Here is a 21,307-nt window from a genome sequence, read left to right as displayed (position 1 = left end):
AGTTACAATTATTTTGAAAAGAGAGTAAACAGAGAAGTACACTTAATCTACTCTCTCTAGCTAGTCTGTACTTGAGTCCATAGCAATCTTTGGGTCCACTGAAACTCCAAAAACCCTCGGACACTACAGAGAAACCAGGACATGTCTGTCAGCAGGCCACTTTGATCCAGTTATACTCTGGACCCACTTGCGCGTTTACAGGTGGACAGAGGTTCCTGCAAATCACTCAGGCGCGAGATTTAAGACCACTTCCTTCACTCTGTTCAATCTCACTCTCATTATCTTTTCACTCAATTACCTACTCATTTCTCACCGTGTAAATATTTAATTAGAAGCACTGATAAAAAGCAAAAAACAAAGAAAAAGAAAACAGGACAGTAAAAGTTACAGTGCAGTGTAAGTTATCAATCTACTAGTTAAAGACAGTGGTAAAAAGAAAAATCTTAAATATTTAATTAAAAGCAATGGTAAAAAGAAAAGTCTTCAGTCTTAATTTAAAAGAACTGACAGTTTCAGCAGACCTGCAGTTATGTGGGAGTTTATCAATGGAGCAAACATCAGTTGCTCCCTGGGACCAGCTCGGATTCACGTGTAGGCTACTTGTACTTTGTGTTGGATTAGTAAACTCATAATGCATTGAACTCTATTGGATTTAAGCTTTTAATTGAAAGGATTAGGCTATGTGGATGGCCCCAAGGCATCTGGGTTCTTTCACTTACACCAAGAATTGCAATGAAATTAAAAAGTAACCTAGCCTACCAAGATAGACACAGAAAGACAAATATATATATATATTATGCACTAATGTATTATATGCCTATTTATCAGGCCTGTGAAATGAAGTGATGCTGAAAAGGATTGTTTATATTAGGTCTTTATGCAACTTAATTTGAGTCCATCCACCTTTTCAATCCTGGATTTCTGAAGTTAGTGGGCTTTTTTACCTGATGGGGATACAGGATCCATTTAGGCAAAAACGGTATTTTCCAGAAGTGAGCAGGCCTACAGGAGGGATGAAGCTGGAGCGGTGACTCCGGTGCGCCGGTAGGAGGAGACTGTGTCTCTCCCCCCCAGTTCTCCGCCACACTGTCCCGATTGCACCGCACACATAAATCTTTGTGCACGTTTTTGTGCCCTTTCCTTCATCTAACAAAAAATAAGACAATTATACATTATTCTGCCACCGCCTCTGCTCCAACACACCGTTTCCACAGCGACATCGCGGGTTAAAGTTAGTCCACCGCCTCATCCATGCATTGGAGACCCGGGCCCCAGCGCACCGGCTCCGGCTCCGGCTCCAGCCATGTCGGCCAGGAATTCAACGGCTGGCGGCGCTGACAGAGCGGGAGGCGAACAGGCAGGTAATCGAAACAAAATAAAAGCTATTTATTTACGTTACCAATTTGAATGTTCACATTGCCTCGCCCATCGTGTGTGCGGCATTGAGATTTACCGGAAAAGAGAAGAGCGCAGCGATGTGTTTTTGGCGATTTCTCGCCGGTGACCGTAACTTTGCGCTATTCCGAAACTAGGTCAGTAGATCAGTAGAGCAAATTCGTCCTCTACGCCATTTATGTAACACTGCGCTACGCTGTTTGTTAAATCGCCAAGGTGTTGTGCAGAATATGGCTATATTTCGACCTGTCATTCAGGATAACGTTATGTACATAAACATTGTGTGCGGTGTGTCGACTAATGTTGATCTAAACGACAAGCTAAACCTCGTAAATGTTAGCTTAGCAATGGTAGCGAGGCCTGTTTACCAGGGTCGAGTCTGTTGGATGGGGCTTTACAGCCCATGACACTTGATTGCTGTGGGTGTTTTTGACACTTCAGTAGTCCGTGCTAGAGCTGGTGTCAAGTTGTGTTCAGGCCTAACGAGTTAACTAGCTGTGAACCAGCTAAAGCGTGTATTCATCTAATGTTAGCTGGGGCAAAGCAGACATTGCTGCAAGTTTACCTGTAACGTTTCCATTTCATGGGCTCTTTACTTAGTGATTGTAAATTACGCCTCTGCATGTCAATAATCTGCCCCTGAAACCAACAAACAGTTAGTCACAGACCAACTGAAGTTGCACAGTATCCGTATTTAGTGTGCCTTTCTTAACTGTAAAGATACATCCACCATAAACTGCTGAATGACCCCCTTTTTGTGATTTGGTACCCTTTAATTTATGGCTCGATAACATTGGAGTGTGTCACCTTAAATCAAAACAGAAGACCATGCATTGCATAGACTTCAGGAATCATCACACACCCCTAACACAGGGCTCAAACTGAGCAAAACTATGGGCTTTAGGTTTTCAAGAGATGTTTTGTCAAATTTATGTCCTGAGAACCAGCAAACATATTGGATTGATAAAAATATATCAAGGTATTTTTGCTGCTAAAACAGGTTTAGATCACGCAAATTGCATTGTTAAGACAATGCAATTTGTCACTTTGTAGGCTCAGTGGTATTGCATGGTAAAATGTAGGTCACACAACTGGATTATCAACGTTAGTTATTGGTTACTCCCCTTATAGATATGCAACCGACCAATTTCATCAAGTTTGTATTTGTTTAGTAGACTACAGAGACTGCGGAGATACTTGACAAAGGTTTCACTCAGTGCACTAAATGTATATTCAAAATTTAATCTCAGTTCTGCTCTAAAAGTTTTTGTCAAAGGCCCCACTATGCTGTCAATCTGCAGTTAATAAATATACAATGATGTAAAGTAATTTAGCACAGCACTGATTACAACCAGTTTTGTGTAGTGGTATTTTCCTGAGCCCAAAGTGATGTCTTCAAATAGCTTCTTTTGTCCAGCCAACAGTCTGAAACAAAAACAACGCTTCATTTTCAAGGTACAAGGTAACATGTACGTGGTAGATTTATTAGTCACAATACAAAAGGATGAAGAGTGAAATTGAGTTTGTATCTCTCTTCTGCTACCATCATCAGTGACAAAGAAAATCAGCAACTTCCTTGAAAAATGACTGAAATTATTAATTGATTATCAAAATAGTTGGATTAATTTTCATTCAACTAACTAATTGAATAATCAGCTAATTATTACAGCTCTACTCTAAATTGCTTGTATGTGTAAAAGGGAGCGCAGGTGGTTATTTGTGTCTGTGTCAGCCCTGTGATGAACCTGTCCAGGGTATACCCATTGTCAGCTGGGATCGGCTCCAGCCCCGTGACCCTGCAAACAATAAGCAGTTATAGGTACTGGATGGATGGATGGATAATGTCAGAAAATATTGGAAGATGTCCATGACAATTTAAAAAAAAAAAAAAAAAATCAATTGACTAACTAAAAACCAAAGCTAAGACAAAAAAGCTGAAAGTTGAGAAGCTGGAACCAATTTATGCTTGCCTTTTTTTTGCTAGGAAAAATAATTTAGACAGTTGATCAGTTATCAAAATAGTTATTATATATATATAACATTTCTGTTGATTTGACAAATTGATTTATTGTTTCAGCTCTAGAGGATATTCCATTTCAGTTAGCTGTGGACCTGTGGTTGCTTGTAAAACAAGCTGTGGGGAAGCTTGATTTGTAGAGTGATAAAATGGCTACCACTTTTGAACTCGAGAAAGATTTGTACGGCGTGTTCATTGAGATGCCCTATGTGGACCTTTCACCGTGACCATATGGAACTAGTAATCTCCAGAGGAGCTTATTTTCTTCTTTGATTCAAGTAGTTTTCAACACAAATAATCCTATACCATGTTGAAATGAACAACATGTCTACTGAACATATCGTTTTTATATCAAATCAAGCTACTGACAGTGGAATTATGTGGCAGATCTCTGTGTGAGTGTATGATTAACTTTATGAATGTGATGTTGGTTGGCACAGGGTAGCTTGTGATCTAGTTTGACCACACAGTTCACCATTTTCTCCCAGCCTTCTTGTATATCTGCGGCGATCGCTGTTTTGCACATAATGTTCTTGCATAAATATAAATACCTCAACAGTTAATTTTTTTTCCAAAGACAGTGACAAAATTGATGAAAGTATAACTTGAAATTTTAATACAATAATCCAGTGAATCAGCCATTTGCTCGTGGTACTGATGCCGTGTGATAATGTGAGTAGGACATACGGTACACGGGGTTATTTACGTGCAGCAGATGCTCATTCAAGGATTGAGTGAATGAGCAAGTTAACAAACAAGTAGAGTAGAAGAGAGGGATTATGGTACGTTGGCAGTGGGATGTATGGCCTAATGTCCAGTCATCTGGTTGACTACACTATAACCCTGTAATCCAAAAGATTTTAACAGGGGATCTGTTACTGGCTATTTGGGTGACAGGGTCTGTGGAGCAGAGTGCCATGGATATCAGCTGCATGTGGTGTGTCTCGTGCCGTTCTCTCGTGTTTCTCTCCCAGACATGCACTCACATACTTCTGAGGCCATGACTAAATCAGTGATAGGAGCTCGCCAGAACAGGCTGCGGAGATATAGCAAGGGAGGCGGTAGAGCAGTGTCTTGTCTCTGAACAGCTCCACCACAACATTGGGCTTTTATAATCTCCACGCATTCTCTCTATCTCGATCATCCATTCAAGTAAAGGCATCCGGGACAGGCAGCCATACTCGGGCACTGACAGCATGCAGGTAACTGCTCACTAGCACTGATGGATTGCTTTTAGCTGGGGTGAAGGGCTGAATGGATTAATCGATTAGTCTAAGGCACTTCATTCATAAGCCATGGAGAGTAAAGTGTGTACAAGTTTCCACGGCAGCTGAGAGGACAGCAGGTGATTTTACTGATTAACACTCAAGTAAAATCACCTGCTGTAGTCTTTGGCTGGAAGGACAATGAAGTCTCCATGGCACGTGAGAAAAAGACGCTGGATTAGCCAATAAACAAAAAGAGTGTGGCCTAAAGGTGATATGTGTCAAAATACCATTTTAAATTAAATATTGTTGTGCTGCAGAGATGGCCTGGCCTACACACCATATACTAAAGACTTAAGAAAACATCTTTGTTTGGTACAAATCCCTGGAAAAATCATGTTTTTCAGTGAAAATTAGAATGATGTAAAAATGATTATTCTCGAAAGTATCGCAATGTATATCGCAGTTGCAATATCGGTCAAAATGATCACAGTTAGATATTTTTTCAAGACCATTCAGCCCTACTGCCACAGAAAATAGCAAAGCAATCACTCTGGTAACGTGATTGGCAAAAATAACCGACCACAACTTTAATAATGCATAAATTATTCTAATTAATCGATCGAATATATCAATATTCACTGATTCCACCTTCTCAAATGTAACATTTTGTGCTTTTCTTTGCTTGTGTGTGAGTGTTAATCGGATTTGTGAAAATGTTTATTTTCATATCTCATTTGGTGGGAGCACAGAGACACAACATCACTAAACTTTAAAAGCCTGTATACACTCAATAATAATCTTTTATACATTGTCATCATGAAACAGACAAAATGTGAAAACAAACTTTAAATTGCAGCAAATGAGCAATCGGTGATGTAACAATTTTGTGGCTGGTGCATTTACATTGAACTCATTTCGCTGGCTCGTTTATCCAAAGCGACTTACAATTGCTATACAGTCAGAGGTCGCACGCCTCTGGAGCAACTAGGGCTTAAGTGTCTTGCTCAGGGACACACTGTGTCGCAGTGGGAATCGAACCCAGGTCTCCCACACCAAAGGCAATTCCTTCACGTTACTAAATGCTTTTCTTTGCGTCGTCTTTTTTCTTTTCTTTCTTTCTTTTATTGGGCATCTTCATTGTTTCAGATTTCCCCAGTATGAACAGAAAGAGTCTTATTTCTCCTCTTTATTAACACTATTCCTGTCCCTATGTGGACTGATATGGCGTTATGTTAAAAGAGTGGTGTCACAGATGCAGTCCATGCTGCTCATCAAGGCTGTTTGTAAGCTTCTCATAAGAACTTTGCGTTCATGTTTGGGCAAGCTCTGGTTATGAGAATGCAACTGTTTGTTTTTAACTACATCTGAGAAAGTGCAATCTAACAGATATCTAGCATGAAATACAGTAGTGTAAGGTAGGGATGTCACAATACCTGAAGTTTAGTCAATATCACTACCAGTGAAATTCCACAATTCTCAACCAAATTTGATACCACGGGAAAAAACAAAATAATAAATCCCATGTACTTCAACGTACACTCATTTAATAAATTATTAGGTATAGCCCAATAACTGTAAAAAAAATAAAACAAAAAAAACAGCAGAGCCTATGCACCCCCTCTACTCAGAGTGCATGCAGTAGTGTATATTTACTGACATGGTGACAGACGCTAACCACATTACGACAGATGACACAGACTGTACAGAAAGGACAGCAACAGTACTTGTCGCCAACCTTCACGTGTTATGATATTTGTTACCTACCTAGAAAAATGTATACAGAGTTTACAAGTTTTATAAGTTTTCAGTATTTTGTTATCAACTTGGTACTAAAGCATCAGTTCTCGTGACACCCTAGTGTAAGGGAACATATTGACGCTTGCAAACGAAAATCAAGTCCCCACCCCTTAACATCCAGTTACAGCTCATTGTGTTTTGTGTGTTTTAGAAGATGTGCTGGTTGAAGACAACCATTGCAGTTCTATGTCTTTGCCCAGCCCGATGACCCCATCCTCAGTTGCTGGCATGTCCTTGAGCATGGAGATGACCCGGAAGCGCAAGGGCAGCATGGACAACCAGTAAGTTGTGTGATTTGCTTTCATTTGTCTTGCACTAAATCCCATTATTCCTGTGACCTAAATTGTTGTTAATTGGGATTGATAATCATGAATTTTCTTCCTAGGGATACAAAATCTGCTTCCATCCCTGACGCAGACATGGAAGACGACCAAAACGGGTGTGCTAATTAAAGACTTTCAGAGCTGACCTGTTTATTTTGTGCTATTGTGCATTTGCATTTCGTTGCATAAATACATTTCAAATGCGTATTTTTCTGCTCTACAGGACAGATGGAGAGGACCAACATGTCAAAATTAAATGCTTTAGGTAGGTTAAGTTTGTCATCACCACATTTATAACATACCTACGTTCTTGTAATATTATCATCGATCTTAAAATGTACGTTGTCGAAGTCCTTTGCATGTTCTAAATTATTTATTGTTTAATGTTTCTGCAGGGAACCGCACAGCCAAATTGAGAAGAGGAGACGGGACAAAATGAACACTCTCATTGACAAACTATCTGCCATGATCCCTACTTGTAACCCCATGTCGCGTAAACTGGACAAACTCACTGTGCTCAGAATGGCTGTGCAGCACCTCAAATCTCTCAAAGGTACCGTGTTAATCCATGGCCATTGGTGTTAAAAAAAAAAAACCCGACTTTGTCCTCACTGATGCATTCAGTTAATTAAAGGTGGAGTAAGCGATTGTGGAGAAATCCAACACCATGACAAATATCATTATATAGAGCAAACAATGACACAGCAAGTAATTGTGGGTTAGCATACTGTCATTACAGATGCTTCTGTGAAGCTAACCTGAAGCTGACATGCAGAGAGGGCAAGATGGCTTTAAAGTCAGCCCAACAGGGAGACCCACAACAACAGCAGCATGTTTTGGCGAACTAGAAAGAGTGTCCATGGGCGAGTCATTTAATGTTGCCAGACGCACAAATCATGGCTGGAACTGCTGGAATAGTGTTGTGTGGCGGGTCGCAGGCCACCTTGTTTTTCTTCCCATTTACAGAGCCAGGGCTGTGTACAAACACCAGATTTTTGTCAGGGCACACAGAACTGACAGCCAGTGGGCCGTGAGGAGATATTTGATAAAAAGAGGGTGTATTGGATTAAAATCTCTTATCCCACCTGTAAGGGATAATTCCGGTTTATTGCAGCTTGGGTTTTATTTTTGTTGTTTTGGCAATCATTTTTATCGGTTATAATAACCTTGTACTCACCCCATGAGATTTGGTAACAAGACAACATCCCATCTATCGGGCAACAAAATTAGCAGTCTGACAATTCGCCAGGTTGCAAACGAGCCAACTGTTTAGTCAGACTATCTAAACCACATTGAACAGGGAAAACTACAGCAAGAATGGTAGGTTCAAGTTGAATGGGGAGGTCTGTGTGTCTGACAGTTTGGGTGATAATTTTGCCTTCACTTTCTTTTAGACATAAGTCTGGCTAACCTGAGGGTTTGTTCAAAAACTGTCCAATTGCATGACTGCGCTTGTTTCTTGCCACGTCTGACTTGTTTTTAGCAATTTTAACACGTTACCAGATCTCAACGGCCAACTTAGTGTGTACAATGTTATTACTGATGGAGCTGATGGCCTCAAACTCTGAAAATAAGACACAGGTTGTAAAAGAAAATAGCCTGGCTGTGTGGGGTTTTTGTCTGTGTTTTCAGGTTCAGGAGGTTCTTTTTCTGAAGCCAGCTACAAACCATCATTCCTTCCCGATGAGGAGCTCAAACACCTTGTCCTCAAGGTAAACGTACCATTGACAGAGGCACGGACTATTTATGTGCCCACAATTTGAGAACGTGAAACTGCAATGGAAGACATTTTTTAATGTTTTAAGATAATTACTTCAGTGATCTTAATGCAAAGCTAAGCTCATAACTTGTCAATCACTTGAGAGCTACCAATCAGGCTATAAACTGAGGCTAGCAGCAATACTTCTGCATTACTGTGGGGTCTGTCCATTTGAAACTTCAAATAATCAAACACCAATTATATCTGAAGAGAGAGATCAAAATTAACATGCTTTGAATTTCACTCATTGTGTAGGCTGTTCTCCTTATAGTTGATTATAAGTAGCAGAAAGTAGTGAAATGCACAGAATCTTCATGATGATAATTAAAATGCTTATATTTAGTTTAAAAACCATATCAATCAAATATATAAATAAAATGGAAAATAATTTACTTAGTGGCCTCTTACTTTTGTCTTGACCATGTCATCATATTGGATCCCCCTATTTCCCCCCATGTTTCTTTGTCGTGCAGGCTGCAGATGGGTTCCTGTTTGTAGTGGGCTGTGATCGTGGGAAAATAGTTTTTGTCTCTGAGTCCGTCACGAAGATATTAAATTATAGTCGGGTAACGCTTTTACATTTGTTACTGTATCTGCAGCATCTTTGTTGAGGTGGAACCCCCGGGCACACCAGATGGGCTGTGTTGTGTTGGCGCCAGTGTTAATGGTCTAGGACCCACCAGTGCGTGCGTGGGCCTGTGGCAACACATTGGGCATTGCATGCACAAATACAGAAGTACAATTTACAGAAATACAAAAATAATGTTATATTTCATTAAGAAAGATCATCATACGTTTGTGGATTATAATCAAAATGGCATTCTAGTGGTACTAATAGTACATTTAAAATCCTGATAGATGTTTTTCAAAAAATTGCCAAATTTCAATTCAAAGTGCTTGCTGGAAAGAAATCCTCAGTAGACAGCTGACTGCTCCTTGTTTGTTAGTGTAATGTGAATATATCATAGGAACATTCATGTGCTGTCCTGCACAGAAGCTTTGAGAAATAAGATGTTGCTTTCTCTGCCTCTCTTAAAACTAAATCTGATCCACACAGTATCTGGTGTGCTCCGGGGTCAACAGTCCACAATTACTGAACTTTGTTAAATTTGTTATTTGTCAGCAGGAATTGCCTTAGATGCAGAATGGTTTTGACATTTCTTTTTATCAGCATAGGAAGTGTATTTAGGTCCATTTGATAAGCTGTTTGTTCTTCCTACAGGCGGAGCTGATTGGACAGAGCCTGTTTGATTACATACACCCAAAGGACATGGGAAAAGTGAAGGAGCAGCTGTCAGCTTCTGAATTATACCCTCGTGAACGGCTTATAGATGCTAAAAGTAAAGCAATAATGATTGTCTGTGTTTGTGTGTGTGTATGTGTGTGGTTGTGAGGGTGCACGTTAACACTCCTTTCATGTTTCCAGCCGGTCTGCAGGTCCAGGCTGACCTCCCAGTTGGTGCGGCGCGGCTATGTTCTGGTGCACGGCGCTCGTTCTTCTGCCGCATGAAGTACAATAAAATATCTGTCAAAGTGGAGAAGGAATTCCAAGCCAGCACCTCCAAAAAGAAAGGTAGAGAAAGTATCCAGTGGATTATTCAGAGGATCTTTCATACATTCAGGGTTAGAATTTATTTGGTCTCCTTTGGACTACTTTGGTTGTCTGTACGTCTGTGGTGTGATGTTGCAGTCTTGCAAAGTGAAGCAATGTAGAGAATATTCAAGTTTTTTCCTTTTTAAATTTGTGATTTCTTTTCCTCATAAATTTATTCACTTACTTTGGAAATTCTGAGCTTTTTCTTGGATAATTACCCCTCTCCTCTGGCTCCATATGCAGCTATAACTTTACATCTCAATCATAATACAAATCAGAGAATATACAACACAAGATACGCCATTAACGTTTCTTTATATACCTCATACCCTGCTATCATTGTGCGTTGGCGAAAATGCCCCTTTTCTGCGAACAGCCTCAAACTCCAATTAAGTTGACACTGAACTTCCCAACATTATCTTCACCATCATAGTACCGTTTACCACCAATCTAGGCAGTCAGAGTTTGTCAACACGGACCTTCCTTGAGAACCCCGAGTTAAATCTGAGTAGGTTGAACTCCCTTCACAGGACAGGCCTCTGGTGTAAAGGAATAAATTTATTTAATGTGTTGTTTGATGTATTTATATTGGGATTTGGTCTCTGCCTGTGCCCACAGAGTCACAGAAGTACTGCACAGTTCACTGCACAGGCTACATGCGCAGCTGGCCAACCAGTCATTTGGGAGAAGAGGGGGAGGGTGAGGCAGACAAGCAAGATAGCTCCCACTTCAGCTGCCTGGTAGCAGTGGGACGTGTCCACTCCCACTCATCTCCCCAGGTTAATGGAGAAGTCCAAGTTAAACCCACAGTGTTCATCACACGCTATGCCATGGATGGCAAATTCACCTTTGTCGATCAAAGGTAGAATTGAATTTCAATAATGGGGATGGTAGAGGGTTGGAGTTTCTTGGTGCATGGCTTAGTTAATCAGAATCAGAAATACTTGATGATTGAGGCATTTTAAATATTTCATTAACTAATCGGCCATCAACACTATTTTATTGTTGATCGGTGTCAAAGTGCAAACAAATCTTTTCAAATTGAGTACATGCAGTATTCTAGATAATACTACAGTTATTCACTTGTATGCTCTTTTAACACCTAACCTTTTACATTTCTTCCACAGAGCGACAACCATTCTTGGCTATCTTCCCCAAGAATTGCTTGGGACATCATGCTATGAATACTTCCATCAAGACGACTTACCGCATTTAGCTGACAGACATCGAAAAGGTAAAGACCATTCTTCAGTGACCTGATACCGTTTATCTTTCTTCTACTTGAAATCATGATGGTATTTTATGTCTGCAGGTACTGTGCCCTTAAGCATCCTCTCACTGTTTTCCTTCCACAGTGCTGCGGTGTAAAGAGAAAATAGAGACAAGCTGTTATAAGTTCAAAACAAAACATGGCTCTTTCGTCACTCTGCAAAGTCAGTGGTTTAGTTTTGTAAATCCCTGGACCAAAGATGTAGAATACATTGTGTCAACTAACACAGTCATATCGTGAGTATATGCTTCAGTCCCTTTGTGCATTACCTTTAATGTATTTGTACCTGAGATGGATATACAGCCTCGCCTGTTTTCTCATCACATGACAAGGCATGATCACAGTCAAACCAGTCGGTCGGGAAACAAGTCTGAACAGTCGAGCAATTCCAAGACTTCTGAAGGTCAGTTCAAATGGGGGAAAAAATCACTGATATCTCTGATGACCTGTTATACTTGAAAATGCAGATTGTATAGCTATAGCACGCTGTGAAGTACATGTTGTCTGCTCCTTTCACTCCTACCTTTTGTTTTCTCTTGGAAGATGGCAAGAAGTCCCTTCCAATTATACCAGGCATCGTCGCCATGCCTGGAAATATGATTTATGCTGGAAGCATAGGCACCCAGATTGCCAATGAGCTGCTGGATTTCAACAGGTGAGTCCTCTCTCAGCTCATGTCCTCTTTACTTTTTGTAACTTGGACAGAGATACGTAAATGTGATGGACAATTCCAAAGAGTGCAGGATTTTTTGTACGTATATGAATAGAATAATAATAATAATAATTAATGCTGCAGTGTTTTTACAGCTACAGTTGCTGTGCTTATCAGTCGTTATAGTTACTGTGTGCAGTGAAGATCTGTGTCTGGGTTGCTTTAGGATGAACTCATCACCTTCCAGTGGTAACGTCAGCCCGTTCAGTCTACCACAGGATAAGTGTCCACAAACTCACAATCAAATCAGCAACAATGTAAGTCTTTGTACGTGTATTTCTTTGATCATGCGTGCATCTGTCCCAGTCATTAATGTCTTACCTATTCACAAAACTGCATGACTGCATGCCTTTCAGACTAGCCCAGTCCAAAAATGGTTGAGTGTAATTTAGGGGGGGTGGGAACTTTCCCTCCTCAGTTTAGTTTAAAATACATGCTTACAGGTGTATGAAAATCCTCACGTTCAGTCAGACGACTTAAGTTGAAATGTCAAACATTTGGTATCAAACTCAGCAATAAAAACTTAAAACGTCTTCATTGGTGTGTATATAACTGTCCTTCCACTTAGCTGATAATTATGTCTGCCTTCTACCTTCATGGTTATCTGTAAAAAAAAAATTATCAAACTAAAACAAGCTCATGTTTTGCTGCCTCCGTTTATTAAAACATCTTGCAGTCAAGGAAAAACATCGGAACAACCATAATGTGACTCAATCACCCAATCACAGCTGGATGTACTGGGAAATTATGCTGAATTTCCTCCAAATGTTGAAAGGTGTAATTTAAACTGCTCAGATTTAACACCATCTGTGTTGCAATTTATAATTTGCTCCTCTGCTGGTTTCTAGGTGCCAAATGGAGAGGCAACAGACATGGAGATACCAGGAAAGTCCAGCTCAGAGGATGAGCCCCAGGGAGCAGCATTCTCAGGAGGAGAATCACTCATGGGTACGCTCTTTGATCCTGTTGTTAAGCTTATTTAGAAACTCTTATTATTCTCCCCTTTCATAACTCTGAAGTTTCTTTTTTTTCTGTCACCCCCATCTCACCTCAGAAGAAAACTCCCAGCTGGATTTGGACAGTGTGGTTGGACCAGGTCTTAGTGGTCTTAGCAATGATGAAGCAGCCATGGCAGTGATCATGAGCCTTCTGGAGACAGACACAAACCTGGGCGAGGCTGTAGACTTTGAAGAGATGCACTGGTCTTTATAGAATCTGCTCTTATAAGAATACTTGGACCATCATTTCTGTTAATGACTAGAACTGCTTGAATGCTTACTCTAAGACGCAGCATTTCTTTTTTTTTTTAAAGGACTTTTTTATTTATTAGTTACCTTTTTCCATATAAGCTGTGCAGTCTTTGTGTGGCTGCTCTAACTCGGAGCGGGATCGACGACAGTAAGGGACACCTGTTTGCCCTCTTCAGAAGGAGGATGTACCTCTAAAGCCTTAACAGCGGCCTGCCTCCCCTGAAACGCTGTTCCTCACTGCTTTTCCTCACATCTACTGTCATCCTCCATTTAACTGAAGAGGCCTCACAAGGATAAAGAACCCATGAACACAAATGACAGTGACATGATGCACATTGGCTCGGGATTCCTGCTTATAAATCTCTGCTTTGACATTTGATGGACGGGAGGGGCAACGCAAAAAAGAATTTGCACTGAATCAATTTTGTTTTGTTTTTTTTAATGGTCGTAATTTGATTAGGTACTGTATGTTTAATTAAAATGTGAGGAAGACCCCTTGATAACTTGGCCCAGCTTTTGATCCCTCAGGACCCAAGCCGAAGGTCTACCACGGCAAACCACACTTCCATAACCTCTACCTTTGAGAGTCACCTAACGATGTGCCGCTCAGAGAGATTCTCTTGTCAGTATCTGAACATTTTCACATGAAAACAGTCCAGTAACCTCCTCTCTTGTACACTGACTTGAACGTACTGTATATGTGCGGATTTGGTATGATTGCAAACACCATGTCTTCAGGCCGTATCTGTCTTAAAGGGATAGTTTGCATAGGAAGAATATTTTCAGTTATTATGTAAAGTTCTATAGACATTTAGCCCTAGGTTTTATTTGCCCTAGCTCTGAACATATAACATTTCTTTGTAGAAATTGTCCATCCAATTTGTTGGGAGAGCTGCCAGCTTTGGTGGTTGAGTCGATTCACGGGTTTATGAGCACTACAGTGCTACTTCATACCAAGTGAAACGGCACCTTAGAGGTGCTGAAATGGAGGTTTGGCAGCAACGGCTGAGCAACAAACCCATTTCCTTTGTGTGACATTTTATCAATATGTGTGTCTCTAAGTCTGATGGTAGAAGTGATAACTCAGGGAGTGATGGAAACAGAGCCGCCCCATTTAAACACAAAATGACACAGTTCTTAGTAACTGTAGCAGTATTTTTGTCCAGTTTAAGGTTTTACATACCTCCGTACAAGCTGTACATTGTCTTGTCATGTCCGTCATCTCTCGTAATGAGTCTGTGCTTGTTCACCTGTGCGTCTGTGTTCTTACACTTATTGTCAACTTTATAATCCTGCAGATAAGCCATAGCTGAAGCTGTTATTTTTTCATGTACTGTAATGCACTGACAGTGTTTCAAAAAACATGTTCATGTTTCATGTGCTTGTCAGAGGCACACGATGTTGCCATACATGCGTTTATTAAGGGATTATGCTATGCAGAGCTGTCATTCCATACATTCTAAACTTTAAGGTCTGTTGCTCTCTCTTCATGTTATTGTCACTCCCATATCATGCATGACTAAAAAAAAAACACTCAAGAGGGTATAATACATACTGCTGACTTGTAATATGACATTTGGTGAGATCTTGAATGAGTCACAGCTGTATGGATGCAGTTTATCTCGTATGGAGTTTTGTTTTGCTCGTGCTTACAATTGCACATCATGGATTTTACTAACAAAGCATTGATAGCCATTATGTGATGAGCTCTGTTTGTGATCCACCGCTAAGAATCATGTGGCAGCCACATGGTTTTATGGGTCAATATAAAATGTAAAGGATCTAAGTATGTCAGATTATGTCTTCGGCTGTTCCAATTGTTATTATAAACAATTGTACCATTTCTTAACATGTAGTAAATGCAAATTGTACAAATTCTGAAAGAGTTATGTAAGAATACGACAACATGCTGAAATTCAGATTTATTATCAGTTCACATGGCACATCGATTTTGGGCTCATTTGATATCCCATTGACTGTGTATAGTACATCTATCAAATCACTTTTTTTTAGTGTAAATTGCTGGAGTTTCATAGGGAAGGCAAAGTTGGTATATGTTAGCCATTAGTACCTAAACCAGTCAGTCAAAACAGCAGGGGCTGTATTGCTGCCCAAATATACAATATATTGTGTAGATTTTATATATATTGGTATCTCGGGCCACAATTTATAGTCATCTCATGTTGACTGTTAAGGATATACCAATAAGAACTCTTGTTTCGAGGATAGAAAAGGTTGCTGTGAATAATGAAGGATTACTGTCTTTTCTCTCTAATGCTTGAATTATGAGGAGCCAGTGGATGGAGTCGCTGAACTCACAAGGACCCTCCTGCCTGTGTCCGAAGTGCCTTTGGACATGTCTGCTCGGACACACGATAAACCTGTGCTGCCACCTCACTGCCCTGCGCCTCCGCAGACTGAAAGGAGGGCTGAAATGTATCATTGGATTAACTTGAGGCAATTTGTCATACCGTGCACATGATGAATCAAGCAGGGGCTTGTTTGCAGATGAAACAGGAGCTGCACACGTTGGTTTCAGCACTTAGTACCTAACCAAACAACCAGAGCTATGGAGTCGTGCCATAGACACAGGCTGGTCTTTTTAAAGGCAACAAGTCATTTTTGTAGTTGTTGTTGTTGTTGTTGTTGTTGTTGTTGTTTCCCGTTGTTCATCCATTGCCCTGTTGTAGCTGTGATTTCCCCAGAAAGCTAAGACATTGCTCTCACTTCAGCTTACTTTGTGGTGACTGGGTTATGCACCTTGCTGCGAGGTCACATAATTTGTATGATCTGTCTCCGTTTGAAATAAAACAGTAGATTGGGGGGTGGGGGGCGGGGGTTCACGCCCTGCTTTGTGTCAAGTTGCATGCCGCTTTTTGAAATGTGTTTCATCCCTCGACTTGGGAGGTTAAAGAAGCCGTATGCGACTTTCACTGCCACTAAATGTTGCGCTACAGCACCAGCATCTCAGACCAAAACAAATGGGTGCCACAGCCCACCATACTCCATTGAGAAAAACAATAATTTTACCTCGCTGATCATCTTAAAACACACTTCATTCAAACTGAATAAAATAAAATAAAGCTCACCAAAACCATATTTGCCATATCCGCTGTTCCAACAATCAATAAATATAAATAAATTATTAATTCACCAAATTAGATAAAGGAACCAGCCGCTATATTGTTATTCTCAAAGCAAATAGTTTGATAGCGAGAGAGAACATGTGGACCGGCGGCCACCAAAACAAAGTACAGCTTTGATAACAACACACTGAGGGAGTGTGATGTCATTCTCTGCTCAGGATCTTATATCTTTACACAGCAAACAGCTATTTGCTGCTATATTAACGTTCAAAATCTCTTTTACAGAACCTTTAAGACAGACTCATGTTGGTGCATGCTGACACAGCCAACTGTCTCCATGAATAAGGATCTTAACCTTTGGGATTATATTGGGCTGTTGGTAGCTTGTTACTGCCTCTATTGTACCACTTCCTGACACTTTATAAATTCGTTCTTGTGTGATTTTTGGACTCCAGAGAACAGTATTTGTCTTTTGCATTATTGCTGCTACTATCGACATGTTTGGGTTGTCTTCCCAGGTTGTCATGTTAATAAATATTAGTTACTAAACATTCAACAAGAACTTTGGGCATATTTTTAAATATCTATATTTGCAGCAAACGGAAAGACAGTAAAAACACTTTGGGAACAGCCACGCTGAATTCAAAACATTTCATCAAGCTCAGCGAGGCAGATTGAGCGGCATGCTTCTTGTATAATTACATTTACCTTCTCCTGAACCCCCTTACAACCGAGATTAGCTTTGAGTAATTTGTGAAATGTAATAAGGCAATGGTTAGTTCAATTAACAAAGCATGGCGTAAGCTGGGATTTGTTGTGTATATAAAGTCAGTGGGAGATACAGAACCATTGCTACTCCTTTACAGAATGGGCCAAGCTGCGACACTGCCTTGTAGGAGAGGGGAGTCTTACGTTACAGAGCTGTACGAATGGTTCAGGTAAGAGTTTCACATGGCTTTTAACATTTTCTACAGAAAAGCTGTTATGTCCACACTCTGTGTGCTTCTAGGCGCAACGGTTGACGGCCTTAACGTGTAGTGTAGGCCTATTCAGGTATAAGGAGCCTGTTAAAGGGGAGACAAGAGTGGAAACGTTAAAGGCCCCCATTAGAGCTGTGCAAAGTTACAACATGGATAGCTACTCAGCAGTGCATGCAGCTTAAACTGCAGATTTTTGGTGACGCAATGTTCAACCAATGTTATTTTCCAGACAAATCCACAAAGCATATCATTGCCCCATGTTGTTACATGTTTTCCTGTTTGATTCCTTTACTCCGTTTCTTTGCTGTGTGAGCAGTAGGATAAATGTGGCTCTAGTGTGTTTCTAGCTCTACTTCATTCACATAACTACTACTCACTGCTGATTAGATTGTCTTTGGCATGTTGTAGTAAAGTGGCTGAAAATCGTTTGGCTTAATTATTTTAGCAATCCCGTCACAGGGTGTAAAAAACCTTTTAAACACGTGTAATCTCCACAGGTTGGGGATGGGTTGACCTTAATTCTTAAAGGACACTTTTCTCTTGCTGCACATCATCCAGACTTCCCATATGTTCTCTGGTGTTTTCTAACAACTGAAAATGTCCTTTCTCTTCATTAAATTTGTGATAGAAAGTTTATTAATGAATGTCCAAGTGGGCTGATTACTCTTCATGAGTTTCAAAGGCATTTCTGCAATGGAACAGTGGGCAGTGAGTCAGCTGAGTATGCAGAACAGATATTCCGCACACTGGACAATAATGGGGTAAGCAAAGTACTCTGAATAACTTTATGTTGGGTATCTGGAGGGAATGCTTTTTCTGCGGCACAAACAGGACAATAATGATTGCTATACTAATAATGCATCATAAAGTTAAAACAACCCAAAAAAAGGAATACAAACAAAGGTGTTAGAGGTGCTTTTCTTCAGGACGGGGTGGTGGACTTCAGGGAGTACGTCATGGCCATCAGCATGCTTATTGAAGGTTCAGCTGTGGAGAAGCTGCGGTGGTCATTTAAGCTCTATGATAAAGACCGGGACGGAGCCATCACAAGGGAGGAAATGCTGGAGATCATGCAGGTGTGTGTGCTTTGCTGTGTCATATGCAAACTCTGTTTCAAAGCAAAAGGCAGGATGTACATTTCAAATTATGGCTCACTTATGAGATGAGACCACAGACACTGCATCTTTTAGTCCAACTGGTGTGTGTTTCCTTTTGTTCACAGGCTGTTTATCAGATGAGTGTAGCAGCTGCTTTAACCAAACCCAACCCACTTACAGCTGAAGAGTGTACCAACAGGATATTTGTGAGATTAGATAAAGACAAGAACGGTGAGGAAAGGATGTTCCCTTTCTGCTTGAAATGATGGTGTAATGTTATTTCACACTCTCATAGTGATAGGGCTCTGAGTGTGTCATTTTCCCCCTCAATAAACTGACCTCACAGGGTTAATGGCTATATTTCTGTAGAATACCAAGTCTATAAATGTAAGTTTGTCATTCAGTCGCAGAATTTAAGAGATGAAGCAACACATACCTAAGCTGAGGTAATGCATCTAAAACAACTAAAGCATCTGTAATATGCATTATTACATTAAAATAATGCTTAAACATTTAGCAGGGGTGTGTTCCAGTGTGATGTGGGCTTCAGAATGGGATATGTATTTGATAGGTATTTAGGTAACCTAAAACATGAAATACTAACTGATGTTCCTACATAGATTATAGTTATATATATATTAATTTACAGTACTTAACTAACATTAAAAACCACTACATTTTTGCTCACCAATACTATGACCCGCAGGCATAGAGGAGGGAACTGAACCAAATGATACTGACAGAGTCTGTCCTCTGATCTTTGTCTGTAATCACCATCTGTCCTTGTTATGTCTGTAGCCATCATCAGTCTGGAGGAATTCATAGAGGGAGCCCTGGATGATGATTGGATCAGGGAGATGCTGGAATGTGACCCGCGCAATGTGAAGGTGGAGAGGCCTCCGAGGAGGGACACCGCTTTGGGGGCCCATGGTTGACCTGAAGTGGGGGATTTTATCCTCTAGGAGCAGAGTAATAAACCAGTCAATATTTGGACAGAAATTTCCAGGAATCGCTGCAGCAACACAGCTTCCATTCATTGTGACAAATTATATCATATATATATATATATATATGATATAATTTGTCACTATGAATATATATATATATATATATATATATATATATATAATCTGTTGAGTAACTTCAAGGTAGACACTGGAGAGCGCTAGAAAATTTAAATATGGTTTTATTAAGTTTCTGCCTTGATAATTTCTTTCATATTGTTTTTCCTCTGCTGTTTGCATCAGTGCTAAGTTTTGTTCTTTTCTACATGTTTTCTTTGCTGCATCTGCTGGTTTTAACTAATATTTTATTTTATTCTTACTTATTTCATTAGTTTTAACTCATATGTCTTATTATTTTTGTTGGTCAACTTAATAATTCTTTTATTAGTTATTAGTCTTATTTTATTCTGAATGTTAATAATAGTAATAATAATAATAATAATTATTATTATTTTATTTAATTCCAAATTTCTAATGTTTTAATGTTTCTGTTTTAATTGTGTTTACTTATGTCTAATGTTTACTATCTAGTTTGTATGGCTGCAACTTCTGTGGTAGCTCACACTGTGCAGTGCTTCCACCTGGAATCAAATGTGCAATATAAATAAAGTTTTGTTTACCTGCATCATTTGATGTAGTTCTGATCATTCCTGTTTTTTTGTGTCTTATTGAGTCTCCCTGTAGAATTGATCATGGCTATCATGAGACAGTGACATTTTACTTGTCCTACTCATATTAAAAATCCATTCTGCACTTGCGGCCAGATTAACTTGTACCAAGAGACAGACCAAACATTACCATTTTCAGTAAACATTGTAGTGGAATTTGCAATCATGTGGCAAAACTGTGGCTCTCAGTTTCTCTCGACTGCCCTGCATACCCTTGGTATTCAATGCGTGTCTGCTATCCAGTTCTGGTCCTGAGCAGTAAATGCTTATTAAGTACCATATTAGTGTTGGAAAGTAACAAAGTAAATTTATTCAAGTACAGTATGTAACTACAGTCCTTAATTACTTTAACCTTTATTGGGTATTTCCATTTTATGTGACTTACTTTTATTCCATGTCATTTTAGATGGAAATATTGTACCTTTAACCGCATTACATTTATCTGACAGCTAACCAGATTAAAAATATGATGCAGTGTTCTTATAATAAACTATCAAATAGCATATAAAGTTGTTAAAATTAACCACCTTTATCTAAGATGATACTTGGATGTTGATGCATCAACAATAATTTAATATGTAACATAACAATCTGAAAATGCCCCTTCTGCATACTGAGTCCTTTTACTAATGCTTCTATACTTTTAATATACTTTGAATTCAGGACTTTAATTTGTATTAGACTGTTTTTTTCATTGTAGCATTGCTATTTTGTAAGGATGAAGGACGCTTCTTCTACCCCCGACACTTACAGACCACTTGATGTCGCCTGTGCTTCTTTGACACTGACAAACAGGCGCCTCCCAGACTTTGAGGAACATGATGTTTTCAAGTTTCAGCAAAAAAACGGGGTTGGAAGATCTTCTTGATTGACCTCTACACGTTAAGGCCGTCAACCGTTGCGGCTAGAAGCGACTGTTGATTATGGTTGTTTCTGGTCAGCTTTCACACAGATAAACAGACAAATAAAGATTCCTCGCGTTTTAAGTAATCTCAGAGTCCTGTCCATTGCTGACGTTACAGTGAACGGGGTTTATCCAGCAAGAAAGTCTAATCTCCCATCTTTCATGCTGCAGTGAACGCGCCAGGACTCCCATCATGTAAAAAGTTCCTGCTCCCAGGCCAATCCAGCCAATAGCAGGGCGGGA

General features: G+C 39.8%; 2 protein-coding genes across 9 annotated transcripts; both read left to right on the top strand.

Annotated features, from left to right (window-relative positions):
• Positions 1-1,031: 1,031 nt before the first annotated feature.
• arntl2 (aryl hydrocarbon receptor nuclear translocator-like 2) lies at positions 1,032-15,200 on the top strand. Of its 8 annotated transcripts, none has more exons than XM_046036631.1 (17): positions 1,032-1,361; positions 6,572-6,698; positions 6,803-6,856; positions 6,964-7,005; positions 7,136-7,293; positions 8,373-8,452; positions 8,973-9,065; positions 9,722-9,839; positions 9,926-10,072; positions 10,712-10,955; positions 11,221-11,327; positions 11,449-11,599; positions 11,696-11,766; positions 11,904-12,018; positions 12,242-12,332; positions 12,924-13,023; positions 13,130-15,200. In XM_046036631.1, the coding sequence occupies exons 1-17, from the start codon at positions 1,304-1,306 to the stop codon at positions 13,285-13,287; spliced, it is 1,914 nt and encodes a 637-aa protein (XP_045892587.1). In that variant the 5' UTR covers positions 1,032-1,303; the 3' UTR covers positions 13,288-15,200. The 8 variants fall into 8 exon arrangements, with proteins under 8 accessions (XP_045892587.1, XP_045892591.1, XP_045892590.1 ...); XM_046036635.1 differs by having other exon boundaries at positions 6,569-6,698; positions 11,708-11,766; positions 11,907-12,018; XM_046036634.1 differs by having other exon boundaries at positions 6,569-6,698; positions 11,708-11,766.
• A 141-nt stretch (positions 15,201-15,341) lies between these two features.
• si:ch211-245j22.3 (uncharacterized protein LOC563798 homolog) lies at positions 15,342-20,078 on the top strand. Its single transcript, XM_046036638.1, has 5 exons — positions 15,342-17,349; positions 18,020-18,152; positions 18,318-18,467; positions 18,614-18,719; positions 19,287-20,078. The coding sequence occupies exons 1-5, from the start codon at positions 17,183-17,185 to the stop codon at positions 19,421-19,423; spliced, it is 693 nt and encodes a 230-aa protein (XP_045892594.1). The 5' UTR covers positions 15,342-17,182; the 3' UTR covers positions 19,424-20,078.
• The last annotated feature ends 1,229 nt before the right edge of the window (positions 20,079-21,307 follow it).

The sequence above is a fragment of the Micropterus dolomieu genome, linkage group LG22 (genome assembly GCF_021292245.1).
Source record: "Micropterus dolomieu isolate WLL.071019.BEF.003 ecotype Adirondacks linkage group LG22, ASM2129224v1, whole genome shotgun sequence".
Classification (NCBI taxonomy): Eukaryota; Metazoa; Chordata; class Actinopteri; order Centrarchiformes; family Centrarchidae; genus Micropterus; species Micropterus dolomieu.
The sequence above is the reverse complement of the archived record's forward strand: the minus strand, read 5'-3'. Positions and strand labels throughout refer to the sequence as shown.